We start from the raw sequence: 20,324 nt of genomic DNA on the forward strand, positions 1-20,324 counted from the left end.
TGACATACATATATAGTGGATGTTTTCGATGGTTTACTCAACAGTTTGTTAGAATACAGGGAACAAAATAGGGTATATATAACTGTATAATGCATTTTCATCCACATCAAATGAGCTGGATTCAAAGAGCATTTTATTTTCATATTAATACATGGAAAAGATCTTGCAAATACAAAGCCCGAAATGCTTTTAGCTCAAAAACAGGAAGGACAGATTAAATTTCTTCACGTATGTCACTGTTTTAAGGCACAACTATGCATAGGATCAATTGTTTAAACTTCGGTTTGCAGATTGTCGAAATAAATCAGAACCATCTACGGTCAACATTATTTCCGGTTTTCAAACGCAATTTTATCAAAATGTAAAATTATGAAGACATTATGGTACAAATTTGACAAGATACTTAAGCAAGTGCCTGCTCAAATGTCTTAAACAACATGATGTCAGAGTAGTCTGCCATCACTGATGCTTTAATGTACAAAAAACAGTGTGAAGGCATTCTAGGAGTACTTGTAGAAGCCTTCTGCTGTCTTTTTACCCAGCTTGTTTTCTCCCACCAATTTGTTTAGTAGCGGGCTGGGACTAAACAAGGGGTTATCGGAATCCAATTCATGCCATCCTAAAGGGGAGAAAAAAAAAAGTGACTGATTAATAAATCGTACAGTTTGAAACATCTTTTGCGTTAAAGACACCAACCACTAAAAATAACAAGTAACTTCCGAAAGTGGTGCTGGACTGGACAAAAAACTATATGATTGTGGATTAACACAATTTGGATCAGGATTTAAAAGGGAGAGCAAACATAATCTTATTACTTTTTAAAACTGCATGTAATTTACACAAAGCCTCATCCGACAGAGAATTAAAATAAATGCATCACTTTCCCTGCCCACTGATATTTTAAAAGTCAAATTAGACAACCAATATTATCAATGTTGATTTAAGGAAATCAGATTTAAGCAAGCAAATAATTATTTTATTTTAAGTCAGGTGAGTGACTGACATGCGGAAACACATTGGAGTATCCAAACCAAAACAGGGTTCCTAAAATGCCTGGAAATTTCCTTTTGCCTCGAATGGAGTTGTGCACTCTCTAGCCAAAGAGACATCCTCTGCTTACCATATCCTAGAAAGGTTGGCAAGGTTTGACGGGACACCAGAGTTGAATTACTGCTAGAGCTTAACCAGCTAACACCACATAGCGTCTGGCTGTTTAAGAATCATTTATACAAATCCACAGTAATCTATATAACGCGTCAACCATTTACCAAAAAGTGTTGATACAAAGATCCTAAAGCAGCAAATGCTGACAAAGCCGTGCACACACACACACACACACACACACATTCAAGGGTCGCCCTCGGTTTGAAGCCACCCTAAATGATAAAATCCTCACCCAGATTTACCAAGTGTATTTGGATATTTAAAGCGCAAAGCGAATCGACAGGTCAGTGGATGCTCACAGGCCCTTAGCGTCGATATAATCGACAAAAGTTTAATTTTGGTCGCTTCCAATCGTAGGATGCAGGTTGCTACATCATCCGATACGATAAACCAACAAATCTAAAATTTCTTAAGTTCCAAAACTTAGGCCTGAAAATTCCACAACCTCCCTTTAATTTTCTTTTCACCCACATAAATGCAGCTTCACCGCAGCACCACCTCCTGGGCACTTCGGCAATCTGCTGCCACTAATCCTCAATTTCGATCCACGCATAAATAAAAATGGTCTTAACCTCGTTTCACAATCTGCACCTGATGTTCACGTTAAGGATGAACTGATTTATGGACTGATTTTCTTGCTTGTTCAGATCGAAATGACTTCAATTCCAGAATTTTTGATATCTTGGAATTATTAAGTTTTACGATAATCCTTATAATCATATTAAATCGATTTTTTAAAAAAAAAAACAAAGTACTATCACCTCATTTTCTGCAAGCCAGACAGTGCTCCCAGCGGGAAGCTAACCTCAACACTGGAGAGTAAACATGATGTACTAAAAAGCAGGGAGGGTATGAAGGCTTGATCACCGAAGCTGCTGAGTAGGAAATCTCAGACTTGCTGGCAGTGGGACATTTTGTCTCTGCGTTGCGGTGGGTCAGGGTACAAACTGAAACTTTAGCTGCAGTTCACTGTGGTATAAAACTTACTGTAGTTCAGTGACTCTGCTGGAGATCTGGGGTCACGCACATAAACACTCTCAACTGCAGAAGTGGATTGGATGAGTTGTGTCTATTTTAACTGGAGCAGAGGTTGACTGGGGACCAGAAAGAATATGCATAACATTGCGGGATCTTGGCTGGTTACATAGGGAGATGCTACATTCACTAATGAAGGAGTCAGTGTCTAGACTGGGGGCAATAATTATTATTATAATAATCCTTCCATTTGATACAGAGCCTTATCACGATAATCACACGAGGAGTGAAATAAGATTTTAGGAGATTTGTTTTCCACTAAGAGAGAATACAAGTTAAGTGGTAGAGGCGGGAGTCCATTGTGGGTTTCAAGAGGGAAGTAGACAGGTATAGAGGGAGGATGGAGGCTTGAATGAGTATGGGGATAAGGCTGGGCAGTGGGATTGAATAAACTTCTTGCTCTGAGAGCTGGTGCAGACTCGATGGGGCAAACAGCCTGCTTCTGCGCTGTAAGCGCGTAGTGCCAGGAGTTTAAAGAAAAAATAGAAACATTTTAACAAAACCTCGGGAAAAGCACTCAGTCATTTAATATGAAGTAAAAACAGAAGTCGCTGGGAATGCTCAACAGGTCAGGCAGCAACTATGGAGAGAGGAATGACTCCAATTCCATTGCTCCTACCTCGGTTCTTCATTGTAAAACAAGCTGTTTGGGCAATGGATTACATTTCTCACCACAAGATCACCTACGCCTTATTATAAAGAAGTAATTGAATCATTACACACATAAACATGCACCCATGACTCCCACAAAGTCTGAACACAATAGGCTGAGCAGACAAACAAAGCTTATACATTTAACTACAGGACCAAACATTACCTGCTAATGCAAAGATCAAAACTGGGATACAATAATACAAAGGTACAGATATACAAATATCTAAGCAATGCCACTAATTTTCTTATTTTTAGACTGGTCTGTTCAGGGGAATTTCCCCAGAATTTAGTCTTCAATCCATGAGTCTTGGATACCACTGAGTTTCGCCCACAAAGTATACAGTCAGTTGACTTTACAGTATATTCTGTGAAGCGCTTTGAGACGTCTCAAAGATGTGATAAGGCGCTATATCAAATGCGAGGATTATTATTATTATCATCAACAACCACTTTAGCATTCTTCTATATAAATCTTACCCAAAGACCAATTAACGCTAAAATCCAAATGGAGTTTTTATTTTTTTCAGTAAATCAATTAAGAGACATCAAAGGCTACAAAATCAAAGAAATCGATTTATCTCTACATACCATCAATAATATACTTGCTGGTGTCAAGCCCAACATAATCCAGTAATTCGAAAGGACCCATGGGGTAGCCTGCACCCAATTTCATTGCCAAATCAATATCTTCCTTTGATCCATGACCTTGTGAAAGAGCCAAAAGAGACAAGATTTTAAAAAGACAAAATAAAGCCATGTTACTTAAGGGAGTCCGCATTTCGAAGATTTCAATGGGAAAGGGCTTTACATAAAATTCACACCATCGTTACTTAAAACAAGGCCCCTAGGCATTGCAAATGGAAAAAAGTGCTCCGCTGTATTTATGCAGACACAAAAAGCTTGATTGGGTCAATTCGTCTTATGAAACACAATAAGATAAAAAATACAGTAAGACGCCATCCCGGAAGACCGTCAATTTAGGCGTTCGGCATTCAACGTGGTACATGGCAAATTGTTCCCATCCCAGCATTCTTCCCTTTTTCATTTAAGTGCATACATGGAAGATGTGTAACACATACACAGTAATTTATTTGTACATAAATTAGTGGTTCTTAGCTCCTGATTTTATACGTGTCAAAATGGAGCCTTTCCCATTTTGCGTGTTGTTTTCCATGTCGTTATCTTGTATTTGGAAAAAGGAACAATAAATAGTGCTTTAAAAAAATGCATTATTTCAATTAATGATGTCAATGTTATGTTTAGAATTTTAAAATTGACCATTAACTTCATGGCAGTTTGTGGGACACTGTTGTGCTCAAATTGGCTGTTGCGTTCGCCCACAAGACACACAATCACTACTGGAAATGATATCACTTTGTTTCCAGCAGAATATACTGGAGTATACTATACTCTACATAAGTTAGCAATTTCATACACTGCAGTGCCTTCCATATTGAAAACATATCTTCAGTGAAATAAAAGACTAAGGTTACAATGTTCATACTGATTTCATCCCAATTGTGTCTTTGATCTTCCAATTTCTAATGTCAAACCAAACTGCGATTTAATTAGCAGTGACACTATATTAAAAGTAGTATAGTATAGTTTAAAAAAAGCTTAGCTTAAAAGTACACTGAGACTCATTTTGTCTGGGTGGCCATAAATGTCAACTCATCTCAGTTGACATTTATTAAATACATTCACTTATCACCTGAGGTATTGAACTAAAAAAGTCCCATGAAAAAAGTATGTTCATGGAGGGAAACCCGGGACAGCAACTCTACAAAAAGCAGCGGTGTCCACTCAATTAGCCTTATATGACTTAACTAAAAATCTGCTTTGTGACGAGCAGGACTTCTGTCATTTAATGAGGGATCTGTGGAAAAACTTGCATTTTATTAAAGAAAACTACAACTCAAGCTCTGGAATAGAAAGCTTGGAGCTGCCTTGAAGATTGAGTCCTGTAGCTCAGTGGTTAGAGCACTCGCCTCGCAAGCGATAGGATCTGGTTTTGATTCCCGGCAGGATGAAACGTTGGGCAAGTTTCCTTACTCCACACGCTTCTGTTTACCTAGCAGTAAGCAGGAACCCGGTTGTTAGTCGATTGGCGGATTGCTTTTTTTGGGTGTAATAATCCTTCAAAAAAAAATTGGGTTACTCAATCCACAACTGTTTGTGGGAAACTGCTGTGCGCAATCAGCTTCTGCGTTTAAATACCAGCTCTTTTAGAGAAAGAAAGACATACAATGCATTTGGTTTTTACCAATTAGTAGGTTGATAGTAGATTTACCAAATGAACTAAACCCGGTTGTCAGTTAATTGGCAGATCGCTTTTCTGGGGGCAATAATTCCTTAAAAAAAGTCACTCAATCCACGACTGTTTGTGGGACGCTGCTGTGCGTAATTGGCTGCTGCGTTTCACCCACAAAATACAGTCAATTCATTTTACAGCATATTATGTGAAGCGCTTTGAGACGTCTCGAAGATGCGAAAAGGCGCTGTATCAAATGCAAGGATTACTATTATATTATAACTATCGTGGGACCTGCGCAAGTTTGTAAGCTGCAAGTCTACAGTAGTACCTCTTTCATGCAGCCGGACCGCTTCCATCAGGTATGGCACCAGGAGGCGGTTCACAATAAATCCAGGCGTATCCTAGGAAGAAAAAAGTGGACATGTCAGTTTTTCTGTTAAATATTGAAGCTCACAATGTGTTTAAAAGAACTTCACTAAGAAAGTAAATATATTGAACAAGAAACCCAAGTGTTTTTTTTTAAAAAAACACCTTTCTTTGAAACAGATTTGCAAGACCAAGAACTATAGATTATGCAGACCAGGGGTCCTAAAAGACCAGAGCAAATAAGACCAGGGGAAAAGTTAAACAAATATATTTACCCTGGGCATCTCTTTTCTTCCTGACCAAATGAATAAACATTAAAATAATTTGGGTGAAGAAAGAAAAGTTTGGGTGAGTACAAAAATCATCAGGAAGTTGGCCAGATTAGGGGTGAAATTGGTTGAACTTTGAATTGTCGTATATACCTCATGAACACAAACATACGTACATGCATACACATACACAAACATACACAGATTATATACACACAGATAGTCGTTCGAGATTGACAAAGATAATTGTTGGAAATTAATGCTCGTCAGAACTCAACCATGGATCCTTGAAAATTAATTGATCATTTGCAATGGATTCCAGAGACTTTTTTTGGCGTGACTAAATGTAGGAAGTTCCCAATTATAGTGAATAGTTGGCGTTTCTCAATTGAGAGAAGTAGCATGTGGTCTGATTAGAGGCTTTTGCATTCTAGCTTGCTGCAGGAGATGGAAAAACCTGCATAGATTTATCTTTTCTTCTCTTGAAAGATTTGTGGTCAGAAATTCACAGAAGTAACCCTACCCACAAGTGCAGCTTCCGCGGAAAAGCCTAATCTACAGGTGTGAGTCAGACAACAAACAGCCAGAAAGGTAACCACAACTGTCTCAAACTGCTTCAGAAGATGTTTATGTGAAGTGTAGTGACTGTATATGTGTAGGTGAATGTGGCAGCCAATTTGCACAAGGCAAGTCACCAGTAGAAACTTTTTAAGTAGTGCCATAGAATCTTTAACATTTATCTCAACAGCCAGGCATGACCTTAGTATAACATCTTATATGAAGGAACAATGTAAAGATCCTTCAGCATTGCATTGAAGTGTCAGCCTGGACCATGAGCTCAAAGTCCTGACATGGGGCATGAACCCCAAACCCCATGCTGACTCGAGCCACTCGACACCTTGGTACCCAACCAGCCAGAGCCATCAGAGAAGCAGCTGACAATACAGTAGTAAGAAAATGTAATAAAGGCAGACAATTTTACCTTACAGGCTACAGGGTTTTTCCCCAACACCTTGGTGAAACTCATCAAGGCATCAAATGTCTGTTGGCTGGTCATTGGCGTCTGAACCACCTAAGAGATATAATTAGATTGAATCATTAAGTCATTAAATTGGTCCACTTCGATACTAAACAATCAACTATTCAAACAGCTCTTCCACATCTCATCTTAACCTCAGCTCCACTTAAAGACAGAGTAACCCAAACCGGTCAGGATGGAATCCTGAATGTAGTTTTACAATTTACCCCCCTCCCTCCCACAAAATAGTTTTGATTATGTGATTTATTCAATGTGTCTAATGAATCAAATTTTCTCCATTATTTCCCCCCTCCCCCTTCTCCTGTAGTCGGACTCATTTTCTCTTCTCAGAGCAGACTAACAGCTTGAGATTCTGCCAAGTCTTAGTCTGCAAGATTATTATGTCTTCAGATTGAAGACTGCATTGAATTGGGGAAATTCTTCAATTCAGTCTTAATTTGGAAATTGGCTTTCTGCACTTCTTAGAAAGAAATGGCTTGAACAATTGAAAAGACAGAAAGACTACCAACTCAACAGAATCTAGAGAACTTGTCACTTTCATAATTTATAGTAGTTAAGGTCAAGGGTAGGAGCATTTGTGGTTGAACATGGCATCTGTGCTGTGCATAGAAAGGTCCCACAAGCAACTATCAAGTGAATGACGAATTTTCCATGGAGGATTATTGGGTTAGGAGTCCTGTAGCTCAGTGGTTAGAGCACTCGCTTTGCAAGTGAGAGACCTGAGTTCAATTCCAGGCAGGTAAGGGCGAAACCTTGGGCAAGTTTCCTTACTCCACACAGAGCCTAATAATAATCCCTCCAAAACAAAACAATAATAAATTGGTCATTTTCAATCCATGACTGTTTGCGGGACATTGCTGTGCGCAATTGGCTGCCGTGTTCGCCCACAAATATACAGTCAATTCACTTTACAGTATATTATGTGAAGCGCTTTGGGATGTCTAGAAGACGTGAAAAGCGCTATATCAAATGCAAGGATTATTATTATTATTATTGGCCAGGACAAGGGAAGAAACTCCTTTCTCTCTTCAAATGGACTCTGCTGAAGACCTTTCTTTTCGACCGCGCCTTTGGTCACCTTCCTTCCTCTCCCCGGCTCGGTCCCGGGATCCGTTATTGTGAAGCACTCTGAGATGTAGTCTGGCATGGAGGGCGCTATATAAATCCAAGTTGTTGTTGTTGTCCTTGATTAAGGTCTCAACAACAACAACTTGCATTTATATAGCGTCCTCCACGCAGGGTAGCGTCTCAGACCGCTAACAACAACAAGATTACATTTGTATAGTGCCTTTCACGTCGCGAGGACGTCCCAAGCCCCTGAATAGTGTACAACATTTCAGACCCGAGCTGGGGTCAGGGGGGGAAGGGAGTGGAGGGGAAGGGTGGTGGCTGATGGCCTGGTCGAAAAGGAGGGTCTTGAGGCTAAGGAGGGGGCGAGGCAGAGTGACTGGGGGATGGAATTCCAGAGGTTGGGGGCAGAGTGGCTGAAGGCTCTCCCGCCAATGGTGGGGCGGGGGACGTGGAGTAGGTCGGAGCCAGCTGAACGGAGGGAACGGGCGGGTTGGTAGGGGGTTAGGAGGTCGCAGAAGTAGGGTGGGGCGAGGCCATCTAATTGTAATTGAGGACCAGGAACTTGAAATGGATCCTCTGAAGGATAGGGAGCCAATGGAGTTGGGCGAGAATGGGGAAGATGGGGTCACGGAGTTTGGTGCGGGAGAGGACACGGGCTGCAGAGTTCTGGATTATCTGCAGTGTGTGGAGGGAGGAGTTGGGAAGGCTGACAAGCAGGGAGTTTGCGTAGTCGATCCTGGAGGTGATGAAGGCATGAACAAGAGTTTCAGCGGCCTGAGGGGTGAGTCAGTGGAGGAGTCGGGTGATGTTACGGAGGTGAGGGAAGGCAGAGCAGGTCATGGCTTGAATGTGGGGGAGAAAAGACAGTTGAGGGTCGAACGAGACACCTAGGTTCCTGACTGGCTTGGTGAGTTATAGTGTGTAACCATGGAGGTTGATGCTGCCAGACACTGAGGTGCTGAGGCGGCTAACAGTGGCGGAGCCTGACTCCGAGCCGGGGGGAGAAGTGGCTGTAAGCACGGTTGAAGAGGAAGGTTTTAAGGTGGGACTTGAGAGGGGCCAAGGTGGAGGGATTGAGGAAGTGTGTTCCGGAGTGTTTCAGGGTGTAGTGGCTGAAAGTGCGACCGCCGATGGTGGGGTGAAGGGTGCGAGGGACGAGCAGGAGGCCGGTGCCAGTCGAGCGGAGATGGTGGATCGGGGAGTGAGGAGGTCTCACATGAAGGATGTGAGACTTGATTCCATCCTGACCACCAACAAAGTAACTCTCCCCCAATACTGCAGTCCAAATGTGGGGCTTGTTCACACAATTTTCTTACTCAAGTGGTGAGAGCGTTACAAACTGAGCTAAGCTGGTTGGCTGCAAACAAATAAATCCACCGAGGGTTTTCTTTTCACCGATTTTGCGCTTAATAGAAAAACAAAACAAAACCAACCTCTACCAGCTTCATCAAAGGCACAGGGTTGAAAAAGTGGAGACCACCAAAACGGTCCTGCCTGGATGTAACATTTGCCATCTCCGTGATGGGCAATGATGAAGTATTGCTAACAAAGATGGTGTGCCTACCGGAGAAGCAAAGGGGGTTAAAAAAAAAATTACTCCTTCAAAACAGTGAAGTACAGTAGAAGCCGCTTTAGCCGGATGTCGGTTAACTCAGCACAGCAGGTAAATGGGCCAAAAACCCCAGCCCCGATTCATTTGAATTCTTACCCGTTTTAAATATGCCTGTTAATTCGGACAAAATTTGGTTAAACTGGACAAAATCCACGCTGGTCACTCCGGCATCTAATCACTTGTGAAACTGCAAATTGATTTGACAGAGGACTCCAGTCATTCACAAGTGGCTCTGGGCTGTCAAACAATCTGAGGGTGGTGGGGGGGGGGAAGAGGATCAGAGAAGAAACAAAAGAGGGAATGGGAGGAGGCAAATTGGGATTGATTGACAGCTGAGCCGCTTGTGATTGGCTGGAGCCCATCAATTCACAAGCGGTTCCAAGGCTGTCAATCACCTCGGAGCCGCTGCTGATTGGTTCCCTTCTCATCCAATGGGAACGGCAATGGGAGAACTTCGGTAAGCCTTGGACGCCGCTTAAGCCGGACAATATGGCTGGCCTTGAGGTGTCCAGTTTAAGCGGCTTGCATTGCATGCAAGGTTACGCATTAGGTCATTCATTTTCCATCATTTACTACTTCAAATAAAACAGCTTTTTCAATGACAGATGCTTGGAAATAAATACATAAATAAAAATAAGAAACCTTTAATTTCATATAGCATTTTAACACATTGTCGAGATACCTAAAAGAAAAGCACTGCACAGGTTATAGTTTTGTGAAGCAGTGAAAACGGACCAAATACTTACGCTGGTGCAAACTTATCCAGTTTCTGGAAAAGCTCCTGCTTGACACTCATGTTTTCCAAAATAGCTTCGACCACCAGGTCAGTGTTGTGAACAACAGGCACAGCATCTGTGCAGATACTGATTCTCTGAAGAGTCTGCTGAACGAATTCTGCACCGGCCTAGAGGGTTGGAGAAAAGCAGTACAGTAGTGAAGACCGAGATCTTGTTGTCACTTTCACTCGGGCTCTTTCTTTTCACCAAGGATTTTTCCGAACACATTTGTGGAAATTTAATTGCTTAGAATTATTCCTTCCTCCCGCCACACAGATTGCTGCGTTGTAAAATATTCAAATGGCAAGGGTGAACGTTTGTATTAATGATACTCCATCTGCTAAAGGGAGTTTACATTACGCAGAGGCACTTGTTGAGAACAAGGTGCTCGTTTCCATAATAATAATACTTGCATTTGATGCAGCGCCTTATTATGTCTTGGATACGTCTCAAAGCGCTTCACAGAATATACTGTAAAGTGAATTGAGTGTGTATTTTGTGGCCGAAATGCAACTGTACATTATATAAAAATGGGGGCGGGGGGAGGGCAGAACAACTACATTCCCTAAAAAATATTACTCTGCATAATTTTAGAAAGTCAAGCAATGCCTTTTCTAGTTGACTTCAATTTATTAATTCAATCTCCCCGAGTTGCAGACTCCCCTCATATTACAGCTCTCCTCCTCATGTCTCTGGGAACGTAGTTTGCTGCGACGCCAGTATGCAATTTTGAGTGTTTCCACTCCACTTACATTAATGTCGGCAGTTCAGATGGGCCCTGAACGCTGAATTGAGGTGCTTAAGCTAAGAAAACCTAATGCTGCAGGTCCTGTTTACCTAAATAAACCATAACCTATACCACCAGACAACTCCAGGTTCATGGTTCCACTGTTAGGACATTGGACAATCTGAAGACATATGTAGGCTGCAAGTTAGTACCAGAGGCATTACATTCTCCTGCCCATAGAGACCCATCACATCTGGTCTCCACGAGCAAGAAAATCAGTTACTTACTAAAGGCATCTTCTGTAAAGGCTGCAGCGTTGTTCCCAATTTTGTGTTTAAAATTGTAGAAGAGCGCTTTCTCCTGAAAGTACTCCCCAGCCACCAGAAGTAGAAATAATTCAAAAGAATTTTTATCCCTTAGCCGTGCTAACATCTGTTTAAAGAAGCTGGCCTCAAGCTAGACATCTGAATGGTTGGATGCCACACATTGCCACAGTCCCTCCGCTGAACTAGAGGAAGCAGCTAATAAGCCTAATAAGCCACAGAGTATGACAGCAGTTTTAAAAGTTTAGCACAACTGCCCTTTGGAACTCTGTAGTACGTTGGTTAGAGCACTCGCCTTGCAAGCGAGAGGACCAGGGTTTGTGCCTGAAAGTGAGGTGGAAGCAGATTCGATATAACTTTCAAAAGGGAATTAGATAGGTACTTAAAAAGGAAGAATTTGCAGGGCTATGGTATAAGAACGGGAGAGTTGGACGAGTTGGTTGCTCTTTCAAAGAGCTGGCGCAGGCACAGTTGGTCGAATGGCCTCCTTCTGCGCTGCAAGATTCTAGGATTCAATTCACTTTACAGTATATTCTGTGAAGCGCTGTGGGACTGCTCAAAAACGTGATAAGGCGCTAGGTCAAACACAATTATTCTTATTCTTTGAAGCGCTTTGAGACGTCTCAATGACATGATAAGGTGCTATATCAATTGCAAGGATTATTATTATTATTTGTGACTGAATTGCAACGCATAAAATAGAACAAAACATTGCCACAAAAAATAAGAAGCGTACAAACGTTTACGAATTGTGACCAAGATCAGCAGAATACATTTCTCCTTTTAATAATGGGTGTAATCCTCAGCATGTGGTATCTGCCACTAGATGGAGTTAATGACCTATACAAATGACAACCCTGAACTATCGTTAACAAGTGGAATCAATGACGGATGGAAAGCAAGACAACAACAACAAAATTACAAGTGTATAGAGGATTTCACTTCGGGAGGGTGTCCCAAGGCTCTGGACAGTCAGTGTATCGACAGTAACCATTGGCAATTTGCAGCAGGGTCAAGCTTCATTCACCCACACTGCATAAAGACGCTGGCAATATTTCTGAGTATTCGTGCCCTTTCCTTCCTACATATAGTACATAGGTAGTTCAGAACACATGCACATTTGTCCCGAACTACCTATGTACTATATCCCATAATATTATCTCCTAACAGAAAGCTGTCTAATCTTTGTTTGAAGAAATCAATATTTGCTCACAAATAAAAGGGTTTTTAACCTGCATTTTGCCAACCCAGGTTTATTCGCTGCTTCCTCATTTATTCCATTAATCTCTCTGCCTTGCCCCTCTTTATCCACCTTCAAATCCCACCTGAATGCTTACCTCTTGAATCGTGCCTATCGTCACTCCCACCCTCCCCTCTCCCTTGCTCGGTGTCCATCCCTGCCTGCCGTTGAAGCAGTAACGCTATCCTTTGTGAAGGGCGCTATAGAGTATATCCAAACCAGACTGAAGAGTTCCACATATGCATGGCCCCCAGCACATGGACATGTCTCTGTATCTGGAATGGAATGCGCATTCTCTTCCTGGAGGATTGCCCACATTGGAAGAGCTCTGCGCTTTTCAAAATGTTGTGCATGACTTGCACCTACAAGGCCATTCACGGCCTTGCTCCCTCCTACCTCTCCGACCTACTATCCCCCTACCTACCTGCCCGTACCCTCCGTTCCTCTGGCTCCGGTCTGCTCCACGTCCCCCGCCCCAACCGCCCTACCATCGGTGGTCGGGCCTTCAGCCTCTCAGCCCCCAGGCTCTGGAACTCCATCCCCCAGTGCCTTCGCCGCCTCCTCCCTTTCCTCCTTCAAGGCCGGTCTCAAAACCTTTCTCTTTGACCGTGCCTTCAGCTCCCCTCTCGACTCTCTACCCCCTCCTCGCTCCCTCCCTTCCCTCCCCTCACCCTGACCATTTCCCCCCTCCTCGCTCCCTCCCTTCCCTCCCCTCACCCTGACCATTTCCCCCCTGCTCGGGTCATGACCCAACTGTGCAGCGCCTTGGGACGTCCTCCTGACGTGAAAGGCGCTTTATAAATGGAATCTTGTTGTTGTTGTTGCTTCCTGACTCGGTGTTGTCGGGGAGCCTACCAGGGTCAGGTCCTTCCTTGCCGTAGCTCTAGTCAGTCACCCAGATGCTATTCATGGGGGTGGAAGCAGTTGATCCACTAAGTGACAGTGACCGCAGTTCAACAGCATTCGATTTGACCTGGGAAGCACCACGGGAACACAACCAAAGTTTAAGTGTACAACGTAAGGCTAGAAAACGTCAGGGCGAATGAGGGCTAACATGAGATACATCGACTGGAAGGTAATACTCGAGGACCAATTCTCAGATTTTTTTATACCGAGAAGGACGCAATACAAATTCTGCGAAACTCATCAATGTCAAAAGTTATCAACCTCAGGCTTGTCTGCAAACTTCTTCTTGCTGATCCGCCCAAGGCTCGCTCCAATTCCCTTCAGCGATTTATTCAGGATATCTTCCGAAGTATCCACCAATGCTACAGTGTGTCCTGTTGCAGCAGCTACCTGATAAAAACAGAAACGTGTGCTCAGCAATGTCACGTAATGTCTCAGCCATGTTAGAGCAGAACCACCACCCAGGATTCATGTTTGTTGTGGAGTTAGGGCTGGTGCCAGATCATATAGTGAGTGCTTAGTTCCAGTAAACAACAGATTGTGACGTCTGTTTGTGAAATAAACAGAACAATTGCTAATAGCAACTTTAGTCTTTTTGTGTCAAAACAAAAACAACATTTACCTCAATGCCCTTTTAATAATAATAATAATCCTTGCATTTGATAAGAGCGCTTTTCACGTCTTCTAGATGTCTCTGCAGCCCGTGTCCTCTCCCGCACCAAACTCCGTGACCCCATCTCCCCCACTCTCGCATTGGCTCCCTATCCTTCAGAGGATCCAGTTCAAGATCCTGGTCCTCACCTACAAAGCCCTCCATGGCCTCGCCCCATCTTACCTCTGCGACCGCCTAACCCCCTACCAACCCGCCCGTTCCCTCCGCTCAGCCGGCTCCGGCCTGCTCCACGTCCCCCGACCCACCCGCCCCACCATTGGCGGGAGAGCCTTCAGCCACTCTGCCCCCAACCTCTGGAATTCCATCCTCCAGTCACTCCGCCTCACCCCCTCCTTAGCCTCCTCTTCGACCATGCCATCGGTCACTCTCCTCTCTTCTCTGCCCCCGACCCCAGCTCGGGTCTGAAACGTTGTACTCAGTCCAGCGCCTTGGGACGTCCTCCCTACGTGAAAGGCGCTATACAAATGTAATCTTGTTGTTGTCTCAAAGCGCTTCACAGAATATATTGTAAAGTGAATTGACTGTAAGTTTGTGGGCGAAACCCAGCAGCCAAATTGCGCACAGCGGTGTCCCACAAACAGTCGTGGAATTGAGTGACCAAATTATTATTTTGTATTATTTTTTTCTTGAGGGATTATTATCAGGCGTGTGGAGCAAGGAAACTTGCCCGAGGTTTCGCCCTGACCTGCCGGGAATCAAACCCAGGTCTCGCTTGCGAGGCGAGTGCTCTAACCACTGAGCTACAGGACTCTACGTCCTACAACATAAATTATTCTGCAAACATTATGACTCATAATCCTTGTATTCAATAATAGTATCTAGAATATCTCAAAGCTTTTCGTAAACGTTTTCAAAACTCTACTGCTATGTAAAATGTAAAAAGGGCGCTGTGTAAATGCAAGTTATAGCTGCTGTTGTTCTGCGAACTGCAGCAACTATGTATTTGTAAGCAAACGTGGCAATCTATTTGCACACAGTCATGTCCCACAAACAACTGTGAAGCGAATGACTGAATGTTCAAACATAAATTTTAGAATAGATTTATTTTTTAAAAATATGAATAACTGTTGGTCAGTGTCACAGATAGTGATTGTTAACGCTGCAACTGCAAAAGTTCAAGTTATCACCTGTACGTTCAATATTTCTTAAATCTTAACTTTCACGATGTCTTTTCCAAAACTTGTGTGTGAACATTCAGTCACAATGCCTGAAATTTCCCCCTAAAATCCCTCTGCTTTGCTCAATGCTTTCAAAACCCTCTTAAAAGGGTCCTGGCCAACAATCCCCCAAAATAAAATTGGTCATTCACTTCATGGCTGGTTCTGGGACATTGCTGTGCGCAAATTGGTTGTCACCACAAAACACAGACACTGCACTTTACAGCATATCACGTGAATCACTTTGGGACGTCCTCCTGACGTGCACTAAATGTAAGGATTTTTATTATTATTGTTAATGATACAAATCTACACATTTGACTACTCTTTGATCAACACCCTTAAATTCACTTTCTTCTGTTCCTTGCTCCTGATGTGAGGCAGAGCGTTGCCCTGGGAGACTGCAGCTCAATCGCAAAATACAATTGTCGATAAAATAAAATACAGTCACTACACTTTCCAGTAAAATCCTGTGAAGAAATCCCGACTACATGATAAGGTGCTGGATCAAATGCAAGGATTATATTATTATATTGTTACTCCTGAAGCATTCATCCTATGTGAAAGCCACTATAAAGCTGCAATCTGTTGTTGCATTGTTAAGTCCGTAATACCTCTAAAATGCGAAAGACATGAGGGGAGCACTTTTTTTAAAACAAAACAACACTGTAATCCAAACACTCAAAGGGCACAAACACGTGGAGACTTATTTATGGTTATGCAGCTGAGTACCCAAAATGACGCATCTTAACCCATAAACAGTGCCATCAGCTGGAATTTAAATGGTAAAGCCGACTGAACGTTATAAAAGTTTATATTCTGGAAACATTGTGTGAATATTCCAGCACTGGTTGCCGGTGTCCTTAAACACCCCCCCACCCCCGCCCCCCCACTGCAAATCATATTCTGGTCAGCCTGTATTTACGATTCCCGAGTTAGTAAATGATTCCAAAAGCAAAGGTCAAAACAGTTGAATTATTTTGTGCAACTGCTGACAAAAGTCCACTGTTGCAACACCATTTCACATTCGTCGTCGATTATTTCATTCTACTTCAATATCTTCCCTTGCTTCCCTCCATCCGGAAAGAAAACATGTCAGCAACAAACAATCAGTCAGACTAATAATAATATTAATATTCCTTGTTTGATATATGCGACTAATCACGTCGTTGAGACGTCTCAAAGTGCCTCACTTTGAATACATTGTAAAATGAATTGAATTCTGGAGGCAAAACGTGGCCGTCAATTGCCCACAGCAGCGTCCCACAAACAGTCATGGATTGAATGACCAAATTATTATTTTATTTTTTGAAGGAATTGTCACTCCCAGAAAAGCGATCCGCCAATCGACTAGGTCAGCAGAGGTGTGTGGAGTAGGGAAACTTGCCCAACGTTTCGCCTGTCGGGAATCAAACCCAGATCTCTTGCTTGCGAGGCGAATTGATATGGGGAACAGTTGGTCCAGGACATTGGGAGAGATTCCCTTCTCTTTTCAAATAGTGCCCCGGGATCTTTAACATCCACCAGGTTTAAAACCTCACCTGAAGGACTGCACCGCTGACAACCCATCAGTACCCCCAGCTCTACACTGGAGTTTCAGGTTAGAATGTGAGCTCAAAGCCCCGGCGTTGGCCTGAACGTACAACCTCCTGACACGGAGGTGAAACTGCTCCAAAAACAGTCAACCTGACGTCTATAAAAAATAGAAACTTTGGTGCTCGTAATATAAAACCATTTATATTATGTGGGGTGGGGGGCAGGGTGCGGGGTATCTTGGTTCGGGTAATGAACTAAAAGATTGTGTATTATTATTATTATTTATGCGTGCATTAAAAAGGATAAGGGCCAGAGGTTGGAGCCACCTGTACTTGAGACACAGAACAAACAAGCCGGTCTGAACCCATTGACGTTGCATAGAACAGGAGCCTCGCCAACAGTCTGGTCAGCACAATCCTTGATAAACTAAATATAACTGCATTCTTTCCCTTCCCAGTAACCGTATCAATTGCATTTACCCCAAGAAAAGTAAGCAGCCAAGGGATGGAGGAGGAGGAGTAGTTCAGTCAGTCAGTCAGTCAGTCAGTCAGGGCTTGTCTGTAAGACGTGCTTTCAGCCAGACTTGTATGGCACAGGTCGTTGTTTGGGAGCACCTCAACAGTTATAATAGGATATCTCCCAACTCCAGAATCAAACCTGTTCCAATTATTATGTTGCACATTAGCACATGCTGTACTCTGCTGCTCACCCTCCAAGCATCCACATTGCTCTAACTTTTTCAGTGTGGGCTAAGTCTTGCCTTGACCTCACATCAGCCATCCCTGACCCGCAATCTGAAGTCAGACAAGGAGGAGACAGAGAGTCCCAGAGTTTCAGGGTACCAGTGGCTGAAGCCGTGGCCGCTGATGGTGGAGCGGAGGGAACGAGGGACCTGCAGAAGCCTCCGGAGTCAGCAGAGAGAAGGGGGTGGACAGAGAAGTGAGGGATCATGAGATGAGAGAGGCACGGAGGTGCCAGCCAGGAGATAAAGTGATTTGTGAGGGTGAGGATCTTGAAATTGATCCGCTCTGCAATAAGGAAGCCAAGGACTGGGGTGATGTGGGTGTGGAGATTGGTTCGGGTTAGGATATGGGCGCACGGGGGAGTTTTGAATGAATTGCAACATAATCGGAAGAGCTGGGCAGATTGGGGAGGGTTTCAAGTCTGTTGGGTGCGAAAAATGGTCAGAGGGCAATGTGGCACAGGTGGGTGACGGGGCACAGGTGGGTGACGGGGCACAGGTGGGTGACGGGGCACAGGTGGGTGACGGGGCACAGGTGGGTGACGGGGCACAGGTGGGTGACGGGGCACAGGTGGGTGACGGGGCAGTCCTGGTCAGAAACCAGATGTTGGGTAAGGAAAAAACGATTGGGGATAAAACCCTATGCCCAGGTTCGACTCACTTACTAGTTCAGCGAGTGGACACCCTGAGGAGATTAATGAGGTCGGGGGCCGCGGGTAAGAAAACATTGACAGGAGGCAACGAGGATGGTTTCACCACTCAGCTGCAGAAAGTTAGCGCTCATCCAAGCCTCGATGTCTGACATCACGTGGAGAAGCTGACAACAACAACAACAACAACACACTGACTTGCGTCGTGCCTTCACGTTGGAAAGACGTCCCAGGGCGCTGGACAGTCGGGGTTTTTTGGACCCGAGCCTGGAGTTGGGGTCAGGAGAGCAGTGGGGGCGCGCGGGAGGGTGGCCGGTCGAAGAGGTGGGTGGCACGGCCGAAGAGGTGGGTCTCCAGACGGGACACGAAGGGGGTTAAGAGAGAGGGTGATATCATGGAGAGTGAGTGTGTAAATGAGGAGGAGGAGGAGGGGGGGGGGGGCGGAGGTCTCAGCTTCGGGGTACGTTGCAGGTATCCGTGCGAGGGGAGGAGATGCCATCTGCGGAGATGGAACGATGGCGGTCGGTCAAGTAGGACTTGGGGAGAGGGGAGAAGAGCGAGTGAAGTCGGGTGGCAACAACGTGATCCAGAATGTTAACGACTGACTGACCGGGTGTAGTGACTGGTTAACTGACCGGCTGGAATAGTGACTGGCAGGCGCAGGAGCTGGCTGGCGGCGGCGGGTGTAGTGACTGACTGACTGACCACTGACTGGTCTCTAAGCGCTCTGGGGCGCTACCCTGCGTGACGGGCGCTATATGAATGACACGTTGCTGTTGTTGTTGGGTATTAACTGACTGAGCGGCTGTAGTGACTGTGACTGACTGAGCGGGTGTAGTGACTGACTGAGCAGGTGTAGTGACTGTGACTGACTGAGCGGGTGTAGTGACTGTGACTGACTGAGCGGGTGTAGTGACTGTGACTGACTGAGTGGGAGTAGTGACTGTGACGGTGACTGACTGAGCAGGTGTAGTGACTGTGACGGTGACTGACTGAGAGGGTGTAGTGACTGTGACTGAGTGACTGAGCGGGTGTAGTGACTGTGAGGGTGACTGACTGAGCGGGTGTAGTGACTGTGACTGACTGACTGAGCGGGTGCAGTGACTGTGATTGTGACTGACTGAGCGGGTGTAGTGACTGTGATTGTGACTGACTGAGCGGGTGTAGTGACTGTGATTGTGACTGACTGAGCGGGTGTAGTGACTGTGACTGACTGACTGACTGAGCGGGTGTAGTGACTGTGAGGGTGACTGACTGAGCGGGTGTAGTGACTGTGACTGACTGACTGAGCGGGTGTAGTGACTGTGAGGGTGACTGACTGAGTGGGTGTAGTGACTGTGATTGTGACTGACTGAGTGGGTGTAGTGACTGTGAGGGTGTAGTGACTGACTGACTGAGCGGGTGTAGTGACTGTGATTGTGACTGACTGAGCGGGTGTAGTGACTGACTGACTGACTGAGCGGGTGTAGTGACTGTGACTGACGGCTTGGTCGCTGGCTGCAGGCCCGAGGCCTCGCCGTGTCAGTGGCCGCGGCTCCGGGTGCAGAGTGAAGGCCCCCCCGGGCCCCCCCCCGGGCCCCCCGCCCCCGGCCCCCGGGCCCCCCCCCGGGCCCCCCCCCCGGGCCCCCCCCGGGCCCCCCCCCCGGGCCCCGCCTGACCTGAGTGATTCCGGCCCCCATCAGTCCGGCGCCGATGACGGTGACGTGTTGGAGGCTGAGAGCTCGGGAGGAGCGGCTCACACAGCGGAGCAGCCGCCGAGTGAGGAAAGCCATCGCCCCGGAGAGAGAGAGAGAGAGACACAGACAGACAACCCCCCCCCACACACACACACACACACAGGGGAGGGGCCTGAGGGGCAGGGGAGGGGCCTGAGGGGCAGGGGAGGGGCCTGAGGGGCAGGGGAGGGGCCTCAGAGGCAGGTGAGGGGCCTGAGGGGCAGGGGAGGGGCCTGAGGGGCAGGGGAGGGGCCTCAGAGGCAGGTGAGGGGCCTGAGGGGCAGGGGAGGGGCCTGAGAGGGCAGGGGAGGGGCCTGAGGGGCAGGGGAGGGTCCTGAGGGGCAGGGGAGGGGCCTCAGAGGCAGGTGAGGGGCCTGAGGGGCAGGGGAGGGGCTTGAGGACAGGGGAGGGGCCT

General features: G+C 45.4%; 1 protein-coding gene across 1 annotated transcript; it reads right to left on the bottom strand.

Moving 5' to 3' along the window:
• Window positions 1-117: 117 nt before the first annotated feature.
• On the bottom strand, window positions 118-20,031 carry hadh (hydroxyacyl-CoA dehydrogenase). The gene is given in 8 exon segments (NM_001292224.1): window positions 118-619; window positions 3,442-3,558; window positions 5,436-5,508; window positions 6,725-6,814; window positions 9,286-9,412; window positions 10,211-10,368; window positions 13,698-13,826; window positions 19,853-20,031. Coding segments are annotated over 8 exon segments (927 nt in total). The 5' UTR covers window positions 19,967-20,031; the 3' UTR covers window positions 118-500.
• Between the last annotated feature and the right edge of the window lie 293 nt (window positions 20,032-20,324).

The sequence above is a fragment of the Callorhinchus milii genome, unplaced genomic scaffold (assembly GCF_018977255.1).
Source record: "Callorhinchus milii isolate IMCB2004 unplaced genomic scaffold, IMCB_Cmil_1.0 Scaffold1, whole genome shotgun sequence".
In the NCBI taxonomy this organism is placed as follows: domain Eukaryota; kingdom Metazoa; phylum Chordata; class Chondrichthyes; order Chimaeriformes; family Callorhinchidae; genus Callorhinchus; species Callorhinchus milii.